Consider the following 19,866-nt stretch of genomic DNA (forward strand, 5'->3'; position numbering starts at 1 on the left):
AGGAACATAAAATTACTCCATGTCTAAATTTGCACATACAAAATATGTTAATCCTTCTTTTCTTTTTGAACTTTCTGGTTTATTACACGTGTGCATTGCACTATGGTTCAGTCACATCTGCCCTTGCAGTTAACAGATTGCATTACAATCTCAAGGTCATTTACATAGCTTTGAATATAGCTGTATATAGAACATATTATTAATATGTGGGTATACTGTGATTTGGCAAATAGGCCTCAAGGGGAGAAAAATTATAGCTATTAACTATGAAGGTTATGATATATATTTTAGAAAAAATATTCCTTTTATTTAGTTCTTTCAATTATTAAAACAATACATGCTTGTGTAAACTGAGAAACATCAGATTGTACCAAAGGGTACACAATGAAAAGCTTAAATTTCTCCCTCCCTCCCCACCTGATAATCCCAACCTCAAGAAAACTAGTATTAGTAGTATTTTATATAGTCTTTTTAAAGTTATCTATGCAAATACATGCACATATATGCTTATTCAACTTTTGTGTAAAGAAAAATATTCTAAATTGTTAAGTTTTTGGTTACCTGGAAAAGTGTTAACAATTAGAATTATCATGAAGAATATGTTTCAGTGATTCATTTAAAGCCTTAAAAACTGACTGATAAAAATACACAAGAAAAAGTTATAACTAACAAATAGATACTGCTTCCAAACTTATCCTATCAAAGCTATATTTTCAGATGTTTTTCATTTTCCTCTAATTTAAGATAAACTCTGCCTCTAACACAAGATTAACACTCTCTGATAGTAAGATAAATTTTATAGTTTTAAATTGATGGATTACATTTTTAAATTATTATGTTTTCCAAATAATTTCTTTCATCCCTTTAAAGTTTCTAAATCAAAAACCTACATAAGGAGCATGAGGGGTCCCTTGTAATTAGTTAGAAAGTGAACTCTGCTGCATAACCCAGTGGCTTACAGCACCAGAGAGAAATCTTGCAATAGTCTGGCGGCCTGAGGTGAACTAGATTTTCTCACTTGCTCCCTCTCTGTCCTCCTTCTAACATAGAAAAGATTAATTTGATATTTTATGTTGCAATGAAGTATTTCTTCCTCATTATGCCACCTTGTGACCCAGAAGAAGCATTCTTTAGGACTAGTTTTTTGTCCAAGAATATTTATTGAGTTAAAAAAACTAATATAAAACTAAATTCATGGGTGGTTTATAGACCACTTTATTCCCCAATCCTCAGATATTGAAAAGATTTCACAGCGCCTATTGCAATGTTTCTAGCTCCAGGATGATGCTGAAAACGCCAACTCAGTCTGAAATGTCCTGGTTTGCAGGAAACCTAAATGGTCTAGGCAGTCCTGAGACTGACCTGGAATCTAGACTCCACTTTATGTGGACTTGGTGGCACCTAGAGCAAGTCTGTCAGGTAGAAATTTACCATAACCACCCCGACTAATAGATGCTCCACTCTGAGTTTTTTACAATATTTGGAACAGAAAGAGGGTGACTTTTTTGGCCTTAACCATCTCTAAGCACTGTAATCATAGCTTTATATATTATCTATAATCTTTACAACAACCTTGCCAGGTACCTATTATTATCTCCATTTACAGAGTGACATTTCTACCAAGCATCATGTCACTCCCTTGCATAATATCCATTAGTGGCTTCCCAAAGTTTTAGGGATAAAGTCCCAAGTTTTCATCAAGATCTTCAAGACACAACCCCAGCCTCCATTCCCTCCTTCCTGGCCATCCCCATCCCTCTCCCGTCCCCATCACTAATGCCGACCCCTTGTACCCTACACTCCACAATAATGCATGACTAGGAGTGCCTTAATTTTACCTTACTATTCCTCTCCACTCAGCCTCTACCAACTCTCTATCCAGCTAGAACACCCTCCTTACTCCCTGCTTTAACCATCTAATGTCCTTCAATACTCAATTTAGGCAGCCACCAGCTCTAAGTTCTCCTTGACTCGTTAGGCTTAGTGTCCCTCCTGAGGGCTCCCATAGTAAAATGTGCTTGCTTTTATCATAGCAGTCTTTTCATATGGTACTTTTCCATCTCCCCCAACTAGTCTGAGAGTTCTTTGCAAGGAGAGACTATTTTTCATGTGTTTTATGTTTCCAGCACGTAGCACAGAATATTAGGTACATGATAGGTATTAAGATTTGAGGAATGAGTGGTTTAGGATTTCTATCTTAAAACTTGTAATCAAAGAACCAATCTCAAGTTCAAAATTCATATTTCATTGCATTCTTGCTAATTCTTGAAATATTGCTTATATTAATCCAGTGGTGTGTTTATAAGTTAGGACTCTTGGTTGCAAGAGACAGAAACCTAATTCAAGTTGGCTCAAGCAAAAATGTGCATTTTCCAGTAACCAGATCACAGGGATGAATGGACCCAGTAACCAGGACACTCTCAGAAGCCCTTTATCTCAGTCTCTCATGTCCATTTCTTCTTGTGGGTTCTCCTCATTCTCTCCTTTGTAGAGGAGCGTTCTCTCTCCCAAGTTCAGTTTTTAAAACCCCAGAGACAGATCCTAGCCTGTTTGGCCTATGCACTCGTGCCTCAGAGCAGCAGAGCCACAAGTTTTCACATTAGTAAAGGCAATAATGGTGTCGGTTTTTATTCTATTTTTAAAGCAGTAAATATGCATAATAACTGAAATTTATAGATTCCATCCCCTCCTCCTTAAAATGAAATATCTGAGAGCCTCTGAGTAAACATGCAGGGAGGTTGGAGGATATGAGATTGCTCATAAGATGGTAACTCATTCAGTTTATTTCTCCACTAAATACTGCCAGCTTCCATGATAGTTCTGACCACTTCATGGTTTTAAATTATTATCTTTCATAGATGTGAACTGTTTACATAGTACCAGGATTTCTCAACCTGGGCACTATTGACATATTGGGCCAAATAATTCTTTCTTGTCGTGAGTTGTCCTGTGCATTACAGGACGTTTAGCAGCATCCCTGGCCTCTCCCCCCTAGATGACAGTGGCACCTTCCTCCACAGGGTTACAACAACAAAAATTGTCTCCAGACGTTGCCAAATGTCCCCTGGAGTTGGGGGTGGGGGGGTGGGATAAAATTTCTCCCCCTTCCCTCCCATGAAAACCACTGACTTAAACCTATAAATTGGCAACTGGTTAAAGACATGAAGCATAAAAAACAAGAAGGTTGAAATAGAATCAGTATGAGGGATGTAAAATTGTCTCAGTTTTACAAAATTGACTCAAGGAGATTTTCACCAGACCTGTAAGTCGCATACATAGACTCTAATTTATGCCATATCAGGATGTTTTTAGAGAACAAACGATTCTTTTAAAAATGTTAAATGAGGAAATAGTGTTGATGATTGTATCTAATTTGGCTTTTCACACTTTGGGAATAAAGACTGTTCCTACTAACTTTGTGTTATTTGTAAAATACTTGAAAGAGTTGCCCCAAACTATTTCTCTTATATAGTTATTTATGAACAAAACAGTAAACTTACTTTTGAAAGCTTGTACTTTTTTAAGAGCAAAATTCAAGAATTCAAACAGAATGTTATAGAAGCAATATTATAAATATATAAATATTTATCCATTTTTGATGCCATAACACTGTGTTTCACAAAGTTTGGGTATTTTGTGCATCACTTCATGCTGGCTTTTTTGCTGGCTTTTTTTGTATATCCAAGTACCACATGCACTATTATTTATTAAAACAGTTTTCTTTAAAAATGTTTATTTTGGGGCTTCCCTGGTGGCGCAGTGGTTGAGAGTCCGCCTGCCAACGCAGGGGACACGGGTTCGTGCCCCGGTCCGAGAAGATCCCACATGCTGCGGAGCGGCTGGGCCCGTGAGCCATGGCCGCTGAGCCTGCGCGTCCGGAGCCTGTGCTCCGCAACGGAAGAGGCCACAACTGTGAGAGTTCCACGTACCGCAAAAAAAAAAAAAAAAAAAAAAAGTTTATTTTGAGGGGAGTTCCCTGGTGGTCTAGTAGTTAGGATTCAGTGCTTTCACTTCTGTGTCCCGGAGTTCAATCCCTGGTCAGGGAACCCACAAACCGTGTGGCCAAAAAAAAACAAAAAACGTTATTTTGAAAGGAAATTTTATATACTATTATTATACACGAAATACCAGTATTTTCTAATATCCTTAAAATAAATATGTAACATTTAAAATAAAAAAATGTTCATCTTTGTTATGCCCAATGTCATATCCCATACAAAAAGAGGTAGGTGTACCAGCCTTGGAAAAGACCACTGAATATGTAAATTTTATTCTGCATTTTAGTATATATTCAGTCGTAAAACCAAACACATTGTGTCATTTAAAAATGTGTCATAAAATGCTTTTTCTTATGTAATTAAAATAATTTTAAAAATATAAAAATATTTATTAAATGGGAAAATGCCAATACTTATGTTTATGTATATGAGTATTTTATATATGAGTATTTTATTTTCTGAATATTTTAAACTTCTTTGAAATAAACTTTTCAGTACAATCTTTAAAGAAATAGACTTATATAAAATAAAATATATGTCAACACTTGTTTGTATACCACACACAAATAATGAAATGATTTTTTAAATTCCTCAGGAGCTCAAGAGATTTCTTAATACTGTGCAAGAGGGTTTCAGGACAAGAAATGTTGGGAAACTCTACTCTAGGTCAAGGCCTCACCCATTTGTTCCTGAGCCTACGATAAGACTTGATTTATTCCCTATTTTTCCACCTCTTTGAGGAACTCTGTCTTAGCATTTATTGGCGTCATTTCCTCAGAGAAGGTCACAAGCAGCTGCTTATGTATTAGGTGTTCAATAAATAATATTAATTATTTTCTATTTAAGGGAGATCTGCCTTGCCCCAGAAAGTATTTAAAATTGTAATTCAATAAAAGTGGACTTCAGACACACACACACACACACACACACACACACACACACACATGCACACACACGCACACCAACCCAGATACTGGCATAAACATATAGTCTTTTCAGAACATGCAAATCAATTTCTGTGTATACCAGCTTCTATTAAAAAGTTTACATTGAAAGCCCATCTCAAAACAAGGTACAGAATGTTGATCATCCTTAAAGCTGAGAGATGTGTTTTGAGGGGTCATCATACTATTCTTTCGATTTTTACGTGTTGTGACAAAAGCAAAAAATACATAAGAAAGTAATGAGAATATTTTGTATTTTTAAAAGAAAAGAAAAGAAAACAATCATCTTTATATAGTACACTTCTTAAGGACTTGTCAAAATTCTTAACCAAAATTTAGTGCTAAAACTGCAAAAATAGCTGTGAAAAAGCCAGCATTCACATGATTTATAGCTAAGCCTTCTTTGGCAAAAGACAGCTGCCATTGCTTTCTTTTTTCTTTTTTATTAATTAATTTATTTTTTATTTACTTATTGTTTGGGCCGCATTGGGTCTTCATTGCTGCACGTGGGCTTTCTCTAGCTGCAGCCAGGGAGGGTTACTCTTCATTGCGGTGCAGGGGCTTCTCATTGCTATGGCTTCTCTTTTTGTGGAGCATGGGCTCTAGGTGCGCGGGCTTCAGTAGTTGTGGCACGTGGGCTCAGTAGTTGTGGCTCACGGGCTTAGTCGCTCCACGTCATGTGGGATCTTCCCAGACCAGGGCTCAAACCCTTGTCCCCTGCATTGGCAGGCAGATTCTTAACCACTGCACCACCAGGGAAGTCCCTGCTTTCTTGAACAAGAAGGTTGCAGTGTTTCACAGGCACATTTAAACAGATCAAATGTCATTTTTAAACCTCTTTGGCCCAACCCCCCTACCAATATCTTGAAGACTAAGTGTAATATTTTGAAATGGAGTTTCTAGCTGGAGCATTTTTAGCTTGCTTTGGTTAGACAGAAGCAAAGTCTTCAAGGATCGTCAGAAACGTTTTTTTTCCATGAAAAAAAAAGGAATTTTTAAAAACTCCCTTATTAAAGTTGGGTTGCAAGACAATAATACATTAAAATTAATTTTTGCTAAATCTTGTAGCTAAAAAACTAGCCCAAGCTTTTCTGTCAGTGAGAAGGTTAAAAACAAACTTACTTGCTACCTTCCACCACGTCCCCACCAACACCAAAAACAAGAAAACAAACAAAAAAGAACACAGAAATGGGGAGCATAAAGGACAGAGATTGGTCTTAAGTCTTAAAATGGAGACTTGAGACAATTACTACAGATAACTTTTTGACATTCTATCATACTATTCTTAATAACTATTATTTTAAGCAGAATTTTTTTCACACACCTAATGTATTGTCAGAAACTGTACTAGGTACTTTATATATGTTAGCTCATTCAATTCTCACATCAACCCTGCCAGGTAGATATTCTTATAGGCATTTTATAGTTGATGAAACTGAAGCCCACAGAAATTTGCCTGAGGTTACAAAGCTGTACAAGTGTGGGTTTTTTACTCCTAGTAAGTGTCAGATCCAAAATTTAAATTTCATCTGTCCGAATCCAAGCTAGCAGGTTTAATGACATGAATCAGCTACCTAGCCTCAGTGAAAAACAATTTACAGCCTACAACTCCATTGCAGCCACTTGTGTTGATGCAGACTCAATAGATATTTGACTCATATTCCCTATTTAAAGACCAAAACAGGGCTTCCCTGGTGGCGCAGTGGTTGAGAGTCCGCCTGCCGATGCATGGGACATGGGTTCGTGCCCCGATCCGGGAAGGTCCCACATGCCACGGAGCGGCTGGGCCCGTGAGCCATGGCCACTGAGCCTGCGCGTCCGGAGCCTGTGCTCCGCAACGGGAGAGGCCACAGCAGTGAGACGCCCGCGTACCGCAAAAAGAAAAAAAAAAGACCAAAACAATCTATGTATATCCATTCATCTGTCAATGGACATTTAGGTTGCTTCCATGTCCTGGCTATTGTAAATAGTGCTGCAATGAACAGTGTCGTACATCTCTTTTTGAATTATGGTTTTCTCAGGGTATATGCCCAGTAGTGGGATTGCTGGGTCATATGGTAGTTGTAGCACATATATATGATGGAATATTACTCAGCCATAAAAAGAAACGAAATTGAGTTATTTGTAGTGAGGTGGATGGACCTGGAGTCTGTCATAGAGAGTGAAGTAAGTCCGAAAGAGAAAAACAAATACCGTATGCTAATGCATATATATGGAATCTAAAAAAAAAAAAAAAATGGTACTGATGAACCTAATGGCAGGGCAGGAATAAAGACATAGACATAGAGAATGGACTTGAGGACACGGGGAGGGAGGAGGAAGCTGGGACGAAGCGAGAGTAGCATCTACATATATACACTACCAAATGTCAAATAGCTAGCTAGTGGGAAGCAGCTGCATAGCACAGGGAGATCATCTCAGTGCCTTGCGATGACCTAGAGGGGTGGGATAAGGCGGGTGAGAGGGAGACGCAAGAGGGAGGGGATATGGAGACATATGTATGCACATAGCTGATTCGCTTTGTTATATAGCAGAAACTAATACAGTACTGTGAAGCATTTATACTCCAATAAAGATCTATTTTTAAAAATCTATCTACATGTTTTATTTGTCCACAAAACCTATGAACAATTTATCACTGACCCATACATTAACCATTAGTTTTTTCCTTTGTCCCCATGATTTTACTTTTTATTTGCTCAAAACTTTAGTGTCCCATTAAAGTGCTGTGAAATCACATATGTGTGTCCTCTGCGACGCCATCTAAAGTTTAAAAATGTTAAAACAATTATTCATTTAATTAGCTAATGCATAGTACATATATATATATAAATACATACATATATATATATTTTTTTTTTGCCACGCCACGCAGCTTTTGGGATCTCAGTTCCCTGACCAGGGATTGAACCCGGGCCACAGCAGTGAAAGCCCAGAATGGCCTAATCACTAGGCCACCAGGGAACTCCCCGTAGTACTTATATTATTATCCCAACTCATCTTCATTAGGATCTAAGACACCTCTAACAAAATATAGGAAATAATGATCAAACAAGTTAAAACTAGTATTCTTGTAGATGTTCCTAATCAAATTTGAATAAAAGGTAAAAACAGCTTTCGGATAAGAATTGCTAAAAAGTTTCAATAACCAGAATACCATTGTTAGACAGAAGAGTCATGTAAAAAAAAAACTATTTGTAGATGGCAATTGGTATTTTATAACCTTCAAGAGAGCAGTATTTACCTTTTCTAATCATTAAGTAGAAAAAGTTATACTTCAGTGAATGATTAACAGGTTTAAATAAATGTAATTATAAATGTTCAGAGAATACCATTATGATCGTATTTAAACAGCTTAATTTGATATGAACACTCTCATACATGGAAAATTAGGCCCAACTGGAGAACAGAAAATATTGTAAGTAGTGGAAACAGTGCTAGATATGACGAAATTATGAACTGAGGGAAACTTCACACTCGTTTATAATATAATACATGTATCATTTAATTGCATGTAAAAAATCTTACTGAGAAAACTCAATATTAGAAAATAGTCTATGTTAAAAAGGAGTAATTAAAATTATTGAACATTAACAGCAATTCTCTTGCTGAAAAGTAGAGGGATGCTGAGAATAGATCAGAACCTTCTAACTTACTAACCAATAAACAGTGAATCACAGAAGTAATTAAAGTGACTTCCTGGGTGATCTAATAGTGCTACTTGTTTGGGGGAGCCTTAAGGCTGATGAAAACCAGGATCTTTTAGTATTTGGAGGATTCCATTCATTGGTTCTTTATAGCATCATATCTTGACCACAGATTATGTGACTGAATCTTAAATAAAGAGCTGGGTTTACTGTTATCAGTTCTTCTTCCATGTTAATCATGTGTGTATTGTACGCCTCCTCCTTCTACCTTTGAATATCAACGTATTATTCCAGAGTAAAAATACATAATGAAATCCAGAATAACAGAACTTTTAATTTAAGTTTCTTTCTTTTCCTTTGAGATTTTTGGAACTTCAGAGAAAGTGAAGAGTAATAGCATAGAGCAATTAAATTCACTGACAGAAACCATCTGTTTCAACCAATTCTCATGACTTTTTTAAATTTCAAAGATAATGCATTTTTACTGCAAAACATTCAAACAACACAGAAAGACATAAAGTTAAAAAGGAAAGCTCTCCTCTTTTCATACTCCCTAATCCAATACCCTAGAAGTAACAACTGCTAGCAGCTTGTTCAACGTCCAAATATTTTTCTATGTATATATAAGCATATACATATAGTCATTTTTTTAACAAATTTGAATATTACTACATTAAGCTTTTGTTATCATTTCTAATTAATTGAAATGTAGATGTATACTGTTTTTCTTCTACTTATTTCTATACTTCTCTCTCCTACTAGAGGTCAGAGTTCATCTGAAGGCAGGAGCTACCTTGTTAATATTTTTTCTAAATGCCTACTAAGGTGACTTGCATTTTTTTTTTAAGCAGTCTCCATAGAGACTCTCAAAAATTGCCAATGCCAACTATATTTCAAGTCTTCATGGCAGGGTATTAGGAAAATTTTCAATTAGCAATAATCATGCCTCGGATAAACCTCATTGGCTATGATACTGCCACTGCACAGAGCTACCTTGTGTTTGTTAAGTAAGTGTTTATAGACTTGAATTTAAGCAATCAATCAACATAAATGAATGAAGAGTGAAGAAAAGGATAAAATAATAGCCATGGGTTGAGGCCTTCCCTGGTGGCGCAGTGGTTGAGAATCTGCCTGCTAATGCAGGGGACACGGGTTCAAGCCCTGGTCTGGGAGGATCCCACATGCCATGGAGCCACTGGGCCCGTGAGCCACAACTACTGAGCCTGCGCGTCTGGAGCCTGTGCTCCGCAACAAGAGAGGCCGCGATAGTGAGAAGCCCCCGCACCGCGATGAAGAGTGGCCCCCGCTTGCCACACTAGAGAAAGCCCTCGCACAGAAACGAAGACCCAACACAGCAAAAATAAATTAATTAATTAATAAAAATTCCTACCTCCAACAAAAAAAAGAATCCACCTGACAATGCAGGGGGCGTGGGTTCAAGCCCTGGTCCAGGAAGATCCCACATGCCGCAGAGAAACTAAGCCCATGTGCCACAACTACTGAGCCTGAGCTCTAGAGCTAGCGAGCCCCAACTACTGAGCCCATGCACCACAACTACTGAGCCTGAGCTCTAGAGCCGGCGAGCCCCAACTACTGAGCCCGTGTGCCACAACTACTGAGCATGCGTGCCACAACTACTGAAGCCCGTGCCCCTAGAGCCTGTCCTCTGAAGCAAGAGAAGTCACCGCAATGAGAAGCCCGCGCACCGCAACAAAGAGTAGCCCCCGCTTGCCACACCTAGAGAAAGCCCATGTGCAGCAAAGAAGACCCAACGCAGACAAAAATAAATAAATAAATAAATTTATTTTTTTAAAAAATAGCCATGGGTTGAAGGAAAGAGATAAGTAAAAATAATTTCTCTAAACTTGATTTTGCTGATGTGTATAATTTCTTGAAGGGGAAAAATAATTAAGCAGAACAGAAGGTAATGCCGATGAACTGTTTGACTGGGGACTGAGGGAATTGGATGGAAGACATAATCAAAACCATGACTCTCAGATTGTCTCTTAGAGTGGTCCTGGCACCCAAACACTGTCAGATGGCTTTCTCAATGTACTGGCCCTTGTTTTTGTGCCATGTCTGTTACATACCCTTGCATTTGCACAGCCTGTTCAATCACCTTTGAGTCTAAGATGTAAAAATGTGTTTCAATAGCTCATAATTTAATTTGTATCATGTCCAGAAACCACAGTGATCTAGAGGCTGAAGGATTTAGTTCTAATTCTGACTTTGCACTAACTGAGACCTTGGGCAAGTCACTTCTTTTTCTTTTTCTTTTTCTTTTTTTTGGCCGCGCCATGCGGCTTGTGGGATCTTAGTTCCCTGACCAGGGATTGAACCCCGGGACCCTGCAGTGTAAGCACAGAGTCCCAACCACTTGACCACCAGGGAATTCCCAAGTCACTTATTTCTTTTGCTTCAGCATCTTATCTATAATAGATAGTTTTTAAGAATTGGACCAAATGATCTCTAAAGTCCATCTTCTATCTCTAATTAGCAAGCAAGAACACAGAACTTGGAGCAATACAGCCTGGGCTTGATTTTGCTTATGAGTAAGCTACCTAACCTCTCTTCCCTCTCCTATAAAACGGGAATAATAATAGTACCTACCTCTCAAGATTTAAATGAGGATTAAATGAGATAGTACATGGAAAGTGCTTAGAATAGTGCTCAGCACATTTAGCACTAAATATATGTTCATTCTTATTACTGTTTATATTGTAAATTTTCTATGGTTCTGTAATTTAACCACTATTCTGTTATATTTGATCATGAAAGTCACTCATCTTTAAGGACCATTTAATTATGATTTGTTCAAAGGCGATGCTGGGCTAACTGCTATGCAACCACAGCGTCCCTGCCCTTTCAGTCTAACATTGACAAGGGTGTAATGATCACCATCCTTGGTCAAGACAGTCAAGTGTAGAAATGGTTCCTAAGGGACTCATTTAGCCTCTGACGCCAGTAAGGACAATATCCAATGTCAACATCGCTGGTTCTAGGAAAGAGGTACAGGGAATTACACATAAATGTTACATGCTGTACTAGACACCTGGACAACTACATCGTTTTCTGAATACCTCAAATTTGCTGGCAGGTCCTCCATGAACTTTCTAGGTGATCCTAAATTCCAGACACATATAGATATTTTATTCTCAACAGGTGAGAGTGGGACCCTCATTCTAGGACTGTTTAGTTCTTTTAATAACCAAGTACAGCCGAAAGAAAATATAATTTTAAAACAGTATGCTGTGGTTCATGTCAAATGGCCTTTCCCCAACACTCAAAATTTAGAACTGGTGGGACATACAGAAAGCACGATGGTTTAGTATAGTGATCAGAGAGGCCTGAATTCACATCCTGTCTCCATGACTACCTAGCCTCTGTGAACTTGTTTCTTCTCTAAAATGGGGGAAAAAAAAACCTGCTTTGCAGAGGCTGTATTATCAACAATGTATGTCAGGTCACCAACAAACTAGCTGATCCATAGTGGGCATTTATGCAACAAGTATTCTATGCCAGGCTCTTCCCTGGACATCTGTATGTATAACTGTGAACAAAAGAGATACAGTTCCTGCACTCAGGAAGCTCGTAGGCCAGGAGTGGATCTATGTTGCAGGGGCCTGAGACTTACATAAGGAAAAAATTAAAAATTATGGACACAAAAGTTGGTACAAAAGTAAACATCTATTTAGAATGAGAAAAATATTACAACAAATTACTGTGGTCTTGGAGATTCAGATTCCTTATTTTCTGAGGTCTCTTTAAGGAATTTATCAGAAATATCGATACTTACTTAGAAATGTTTCCAATCACTACCTGGCTCCCCACCCTCCCAGCACATTTCATGGGGACTCAGGCGAGTGAGGAGTCCTGAAGTTTCAGCTTCCTTAGGTTCATGGTCAGTCTGCCTTTGTTGCAGGCCCCAAAATGGTAGGTCTTATTTTTGTTTCTGTACAAATTATATTATTTGTAATTTTCAGAGTGGTGTCTATATTGACTATCTTTAACTTTTTATTCCTAAATCCTGAGGAAAGGCTTAAAGTCTCCAACCCAGGTCATTTTAGCTTCAATTTTACTTGGAGATACAGTCGTTTTGCATTAAAAAGATTACTAATAGGATCACTATTGTTAATTTAGTACTAACAGAAAGCTTAAAATGTCATTTCACCTTCTGCAAAGTTGGCATGCAACTGTTCACCTTGGGCAAAGAACCTGAACTTCAGTAAGGTACCAATTTACTGATATTGATTTCTTCTAAGTGCCCTTCTAATATCTGGGGAAACCCACAGATGCTTCATTTAATAAATTATGAACCTTATTCTAGACCTTTTTCCCTTTGTGTTGCCAGGTTTAGATTCTGGCTCAGGCATTGGTTTAGTTTAGTAATATTATAATTGAAATTAGAATTCTATAACAATAATAGGACTTTTTTTAAGGAACAAATATATTAGAGTTTAGTTTTTACATGATTTCTATGTGGAAATCCTGACACTAGGCAAATTGATAGCAATAGATGATTTGTTAGAATAAGTTGAAAATATAATGATTGAAAAGAAAATAGGAAGAAAACAAATTTTAATATGATCATTACTAAGTTAGTCCAACCGTAGAAAATATGAATTCAAACCATTAAAAATAGAATGGGTAAATATTTTCTTTATGAAAGGTGGTAACTTTTGTTAATATTTAAATTCTCTCCTAAGAATAATGAGGGTAAGATATTGTTTCCAAGAGAGTTTCAAGATTATCAAAAAATTAATAAGAAAATGACAATCACATAATTTATTTTTAGCAATGAACAATAAAGTTCACATATCTTAAGCACCCAATAAATATTTGTGGAATGAATGAATGTTAAATAATCTGGAAGAGCAGCAATTGTAACTAGTAGAAAACTTGATACTTAATATAAAGAAGTGCTGAGTAAATTAAATAATAAATCAAACTGAAATGAATCCTAGCCCAAATGAACAATGAATAATTTTGACCAGCAGCAAAAAAATAAATGAGGACAAAGCGGTCAGCTGCGAGCCTTGAGAGGTCAGGGAGCGCCATCTGTGAACACCCCTCAAGCCTACACAACTCCCCACCGTTCTGCACAGCAGGTTAAATAATTTTCAGCTTGCTCTTTCAAAGTCCTTCAAATTTAGGTTCATGTGGTTTTCGTAGGGTCTTTACATGTATTACCTCATTCTATGTTCACAACGATTCTCTAGAGTGTTTATTTTTAGCTCAGTATAATGAAGGAGGGAACTGAGGCTGCTAAGAGGGAATTGACTGATCCAAGACCGTAAAGCTAATTAGTAGCAGGGCCAGTACTAGAGCCTGGGTGTCCTGCTTTCAAGAACCGGGTCCTGTTCCCTGTGGTACCAAGTAGGTGAGTAGCACTTTTATATCATTCATGATGGCCAGTTATCCCCCAAAAGAGCAATCAATGATTCCAAGCAGGTGGTCAGAAAACACTCTCAGTGAAGGACAAAATGTATGGAAATCAATTTGGAAACATGCAAAACAATTCAAAAAATAGGTAGCTCATTCCTGGGATTCAAAAAAGGAAAGGATTCAAACAAATTAAAAGCTATATGACCAAAGTTAGTTACTACATTATTTATGACAGGAAGGAAGGAAGGCATGAAGAGAGAGAAAGAGAAAGACAGGAAGGAGGGAGGGAAGGAGGGTAAGTAAAGGGAGGGAAGAAGGAAGGAAAGATGGCAGGAAAAGGAAAACAAGTTAATTTTTATGAAAAGAGGGAGATGACTAAGTAAATCATATTTCATCAGATTGATGAATTGTTATACGAAGATTATTATGAAAACTAAAAATAACATGGAAAATGTTAGAGTGACTTTAGCTGGGAAATATATTTGGAAAAGTTGGGGGGAACACAGAAATACGAAAACAGTTTGCTCTGTGGAGTTTTAAAGTATATTTTCTTTAATGATTCTCATTTAATACTGTATTAAATAGCTTTAACAATAAACAAGTTTATAGTTCACATGAAAATATTTCAGCCAAAATGTGGCTAAATTTGTGCACAGATTTGAAAATTTAACAAAAATTTATTTTTTGACAAACGATTGGGTGTTCCTTAAATACAGACATGTGTGATGAGGTAGGTTTCTTCAATGCACGCCTTCCAAAGCACTGCCTTCCACCCGTGTCCCTTCCACCACATCTCCCTGACCTTTGACCCCTTCTTCATCTTTGTCTAAAGTTGTCCAGCTATCTTATTTGCCTCCTATCATCCACAGAACTTATCTGAGTCTGGACTTCCAGGGGCATCAAAGAGCTGCTACGTTAGATTAGAGGAGGGAACAGAATGAGATATTAGGCCCCTGGCTGTCTCTCAATGACATTAGACCCTGCTATCTGCCTCAAAAAGAAAAAGCTGACTTCCCCTTTAAGCTACTGCATCTAAAGAACAAAGGTTGAAGCTCCCTTAAATCAATCATTCCAAAGGTAGACGGCCTTGTACAAGATAGAGGGTAACCTTGGAAAATCACAGAATGACTGTTGTGCAAGGTTGCAGGGCCCAGGTTGCACTCCCCCGCCAACCCCAGTTCAGTTTCCCCAACAGACCTCCTTTATGAGCATTGGACCAAAGCACATGCATAGATACCCCAGTTTCATCAGGAGTTATGTCAAACTCACTGCCTCAGAGCAATAGTTTTTACCTTGTTACCTGGTGAACAGGATCAGGTTATAACTACAAGTGCTGCACAAAGAACCTCCCCCACATTCTCCACATGAGGATGGAGAGGCTGTCTTCAGCCCAGAGCAAAGATAACCCTAGATACCTTGATAGCCTATGCAAATAGCAGCAAAGGTGAAAGAGACACTGTGAAACACCAAAGTCAACTTGGGGCATAAAAACACATGTATATATAGATATATGGAGAGATATATATCTCCAGAAAACTCGCTTGGAAAGCTATTGCAAAGGTACATGTCTGTCATCACAGCTTAGGTCATCTTTCATATAGTTACAGAAATATGCAATAGAATATCCATTTCAAAGAAAAGCCCCCCTGCTTTTTTTCCCTATTAGAACCGGTTAACTGCTATTAGGACTGGTTTATTACATTTATACTAATTTCATCTCACTCTCCCTTTAGTGTCTGATGGCATCATATTCACAAGACAGCTAGTTTATGGCTCAGAATCTTACGTGTGTTTAGTGCTTCACAGTTTACACATAAGAGATACACACCCACCCTGAAGAGGCATACTGATCACTCACTGCGGCTTTTATGGTTGAAAGCGCTGAGGCTACCAAGGGATTAAGTGACCGCTTAGAATAAAGCAAAGAATGCCTCCCTGTGAATTCTAGTAATGCATGATTACTTTTGTTTCAAATCAGGAAAAATGCAGTTAAGAGTTTCTGCTGTGTATACACTACCAAATGTAAAATAGATAGCTAGTGGGAAGCAGCTGCATAGCACAGGGAGATCAGCTCAGTGCTTTGTGACCACCTAGAGGGGTGGGATAGGGAGGGTGGGAGGGAGACACAAGAGGGAGGGGATATGGGGATATATGTATATGTATAGCTGATTCACTTTGTTATACAGCAGAAACTAACACACCATTGTAAAGCAATTATACTCTAATAAATGTGTTAAAAAAAAAAAAGACTTTCTGCTATGATTCCAGCCCCAGAAAAGTCCAGAAAGAGCTGCTGAGACCACTTAAAGTGGAATCTGCCCTGGGCTGCCCTGAGATTCCTTTCAGAAGCTGGAACCTAGGGGTGGAGGCAGGGGAGGAGGCTACAGCCTGAACACTTTTGTGAGAAGGACATTCATAAGGATCTTTGGGAACATTTGGGTGCTAAGTGGTTCCAGGATCTTCCAATGAAAATGGAGTAAGAACAGGTAGATAGAGGTAATACCTTGAGGCATCTACTTCTTCAGAAAATCTTTCATGGAATTATTTAAATTAGCTATTCTTGCATAAAACAAGGAGACACCAGTTTTGGAATCCTCAGCCCTTACGTTAATGTCTATCTTTCCCCACCTAACAGAGTTTATGGAACATTTTTAATGTCCACAGGATCTATTAAGTTTGAGCCATTGCTTGTATTTTTTTGTTTTTGACCTTCAAAAAGGCACTTTTGGATAATTCAGCCCAATATAAAACATCTCCAATGAGCAAAAGGAAAGCTAAAGAACAAGACTGAAAGCAGGCTTTGTGGGTTAAAAACAGTAAGGGTTTGTGCCCTTGTTTTAGAAACACCCAATTAGAGGAGAAATTAGGAGTCCTGGGAAGAGCCATTAAGAGACAAGCAAGTCAGGTGCTGAGAGGAGGAGAGGCAGATACATAAAGGAGCAAACTCTGGCTGGCCAGGCAGGAAGGAGACCTTGCGCATTTAACTGGCCTTGAGTCCTTAACTGGAGTCCTCAAGTTAAGAACCATACAGCTAGCTCATGGTTCTTTATTGAACCATGCCTCTGCCTTAATTTAGTGTCTTATTTTATTCAGTTTTATATGTTTCTCTTTCATACATTTTAGTCTTATTTTCCCATTAAGATTATTGGCTCCTGAGAGCAAATCCCTGCACCATTTATTTCAGCCTCTCAGGGCAGGGCAAGACAGGCATTGAGTCAGCGCTCAGTAAGTACCTAGTAAATAGACTGGAAACTGATCGTGAGGCTCTGTTTTTTTTTTGTTTTTTTAACATCTTTATTGTGGTATAATTGCTTTACAATGGTGTGTTAGTTTCTGCTTTATAACAAAGTGAATCAGTTATACATATACCTATGTTCCCATATCTCTTCCCAGGGTGTTTTAAGTGAATGCAACAGGAAATGTAAATTCCAGGGGGACCAATAATAATAACATCCATCTTTAGGCAGTAGCTCCTAGGTGCTCTATTCTATGCTACATATTTAATATGTACATTAGCTCTACATCTAACAACAACTTTACAAAGGGTATTATTATTTTTAACTTCCTTTTACAGCTGAGGATACGAAGAGATTTCAGACAGGTTAAGTGCCTTATCTAAGGCTACTATAGTTAATACCTGAACTTCAAGCCCAACTGTGCTGATGCCAAATCCTACACTATTTCCACTGGTTTTCTGAGTTGTGCCATGCCTGCCACCCTTTTATAATAATAGTAATAATAGCTAAGGCTTATATAGAGCTATACTGTGTGCCAGCCACCATTCTAGAGTGCGTTAATTCATTCAATCCTTACAACAAGCCTAGGAGGTGAGCTCTATTATTATCCATTTACAGAATATAGAAATTGTATTATCCTGGACTTCTAAGTTAGGGCCAAAAGAAGACTCTGTAGAACAATGAAAGAGCACTGCTCTGAGTCTTTCTATGCAGAGGAAGAAACCCTATAATCCACATAGTGTCTCACCTGTACCCAGCCCCAAGAGAGCCCGGAAGGGAGCCAGGGAGAGGAGAAGTAAGATGGAGCTGGGACAAGAGCTCTCTGCCTGCCTCTCGGTAATCCTATAGGGGAGGCTTTAGGTTGGAAGCACAGGGGAAGTGAACAGAGAGCAGACTTTGCGGTCATCAGCGTTCCCTGGCAGCTTTCCCTTGCAGCACCCGACGCTTCACTAATTTGCCCACGAGAAGACCTTCTATCAGCCAAGTCACAACCCTTTGAGTAAGGACAGTAAAGATTAACAATATTTTCTTGTTCTTAGGCTCATTCGAAAGTTTGGCATAACTACAATAGAAATTTCCGCCCACATCAGAAGGGTCTGTTATCAATCACGTTGGGATCCCACTGGATTGAACCAAACAGATCAGAAAACACAATGGATATACTCAAGTGCCAACAATCCATGGTTTCCGTGCTCGGGTGGTTTGCCAACCCTATCCACGGGGATGGTAACTATCCAGAGGTGATGAAAAAGAAGTTGTTCTCCATTCTACCCCTTTTCTCTGAAGCAGAGAAGAATGAGGTGAGGGGCACAGCTGACTTCTTTGCCTTTTCCTTTGGACCCAACAATTTCAAGCCCTACAACACCATGGCTAAAATGGGACAAAATGTGTCCCTCAATTTAAGAGACGTGCTGAACTGGATTAAACTGGAATATGGCAATCCCCGAATCCTGATCACTGAGAATGGCTGGTTCACAGACAGTCATGTGAAAACAGAGGATACCACAGCCATCTACATGATGAAGAACTTCCTCAACCAGGTTCTCCAAGGTTGGTTGCACATTAGCTCAAAACAACTGTCTTGAATACTTATGCTATAGAGTATTTAAAGTCACCTTTGACTATATGATTATTGTTGTTCCGGTCATTGTGGGACTTCTCTATTTTCCAATGTTGACAGAATTTTTTAACGTGACTCTCGTTCTTTTTTCTTTATAAACGTATTTATTTATTTATTTTTGGCTGCGTTGGGTCTTCATTGCTGTGCATGAGCTTTTCCCTAGCTGCAGAGAGCGGGGGCTACTCCTCGTTGCGGCGCGCGAGCTTCTCATTGCAGTGGCTTCTCTTGTTGCGGAGCATAGGCTCTAGGCACGCGGGCCTCAGTAGTTGTGGCACGTGGGCTCAGTAGTTGTGGCTCGTGGGCTCTAGAGCGCAGGCTCAGTAGTTGTGGCGCACAGGCTTAGTTGCTCTGTGGCATGTGGGATCCCCCCGGACCAGGGATCAAACCCACGTCCCCTGCATTGGCAGGTGGATTCTTAACCACTGCGCCCCCAGAGAAGTCCCACTCTCGTGTCCTTTTAAATAAAGGTTTGAAAACAATAATTTTAGACTGTAGATACATCCTTAATTGGCAACAGGATGCTGTTTCATTCCTTTTAAAAGGACATAATGCTAAAGGAGACATGTCAAAAGTTTTCTAACAGTAGTACTTTAGTCTAAGATGCTGAAAGCTTTTTTTGATTGTGCTCCTTTTACTCTACTACATGACTCAATGACTAAAAGTCTGAAGACAATGAATGAGCCATGAATGGCTAAGGTGAGCAACTTCTATTGTTCTTGGATATTTCTCTAACCCCTGACCATCCCCTCATTCCTTTTCCTTTACTCAGGTAGTGACATCTGCAGGTGGCTGACTGAAATAATGGAGCAGAGGACAAGCTCGAATTCTGATGTTCTGTCTCCTACAGAGTTGGGCTCCATTTCTCTCCTATATAAAGGAATCCTCAGTGGATCTTTCTACAACTCTGTAGCTCTCTTTAGAAGTCACAAGCTTGGAGGGAATTCCCTGGAGGTCCAGTGGTTTGGACTCATGGCTTTCACTGCTGAGGGCCCGGGTTCGATCCCTGGTCAGGGAACTAAGATCCCAAAAGTGGCA

The 19,866-nt window shown here is 38.7% G+C and overlaps 1 protein-coding gene and 1 non-coding gene across 2 annotated transcripts in view; one reads left to right on the forward strand and one right to left on the reverse strand.

Annotated features, from left to right (window-relative positions):
• Positions 1 to 19,866, forward strand: part of KLB (klotho beta) — a 34,715-nt gene that overhangs the window by 2,022 nt on the left and 12,827 nt on the right. Inside the window, 1 exon segment of the mRNA XM_030881070.2 lies at positions 18,251 to 18,761. Coding sequence (XP_030736930.1) covers positions 18,251 to 18,761 — 511 coding nt within the window.
• Positions 9,441 to 9,580, reverse strand: LOC115865983 (U4 spliceosomal RNA). The gene has a single exon (XR_004044480.1). It is a non-coding gene; the product is annotated as a U4 spliceosomal RNA (small nuclear RNA).

The sequence above is a fragment of the Globicephala melas genome, chromosome 5, assembly GCF_963455315.2.
Source record: "Globicephala melas chromosome 5, mGloMel1.2, whole genome shotgun sequence".
NCBI classification, from domain to species: Eukaryota; Metazoa; Chordata; class Mammalia; order Artiodactyla; family Delphinidae; genus Globicephala; species Globicephala melas.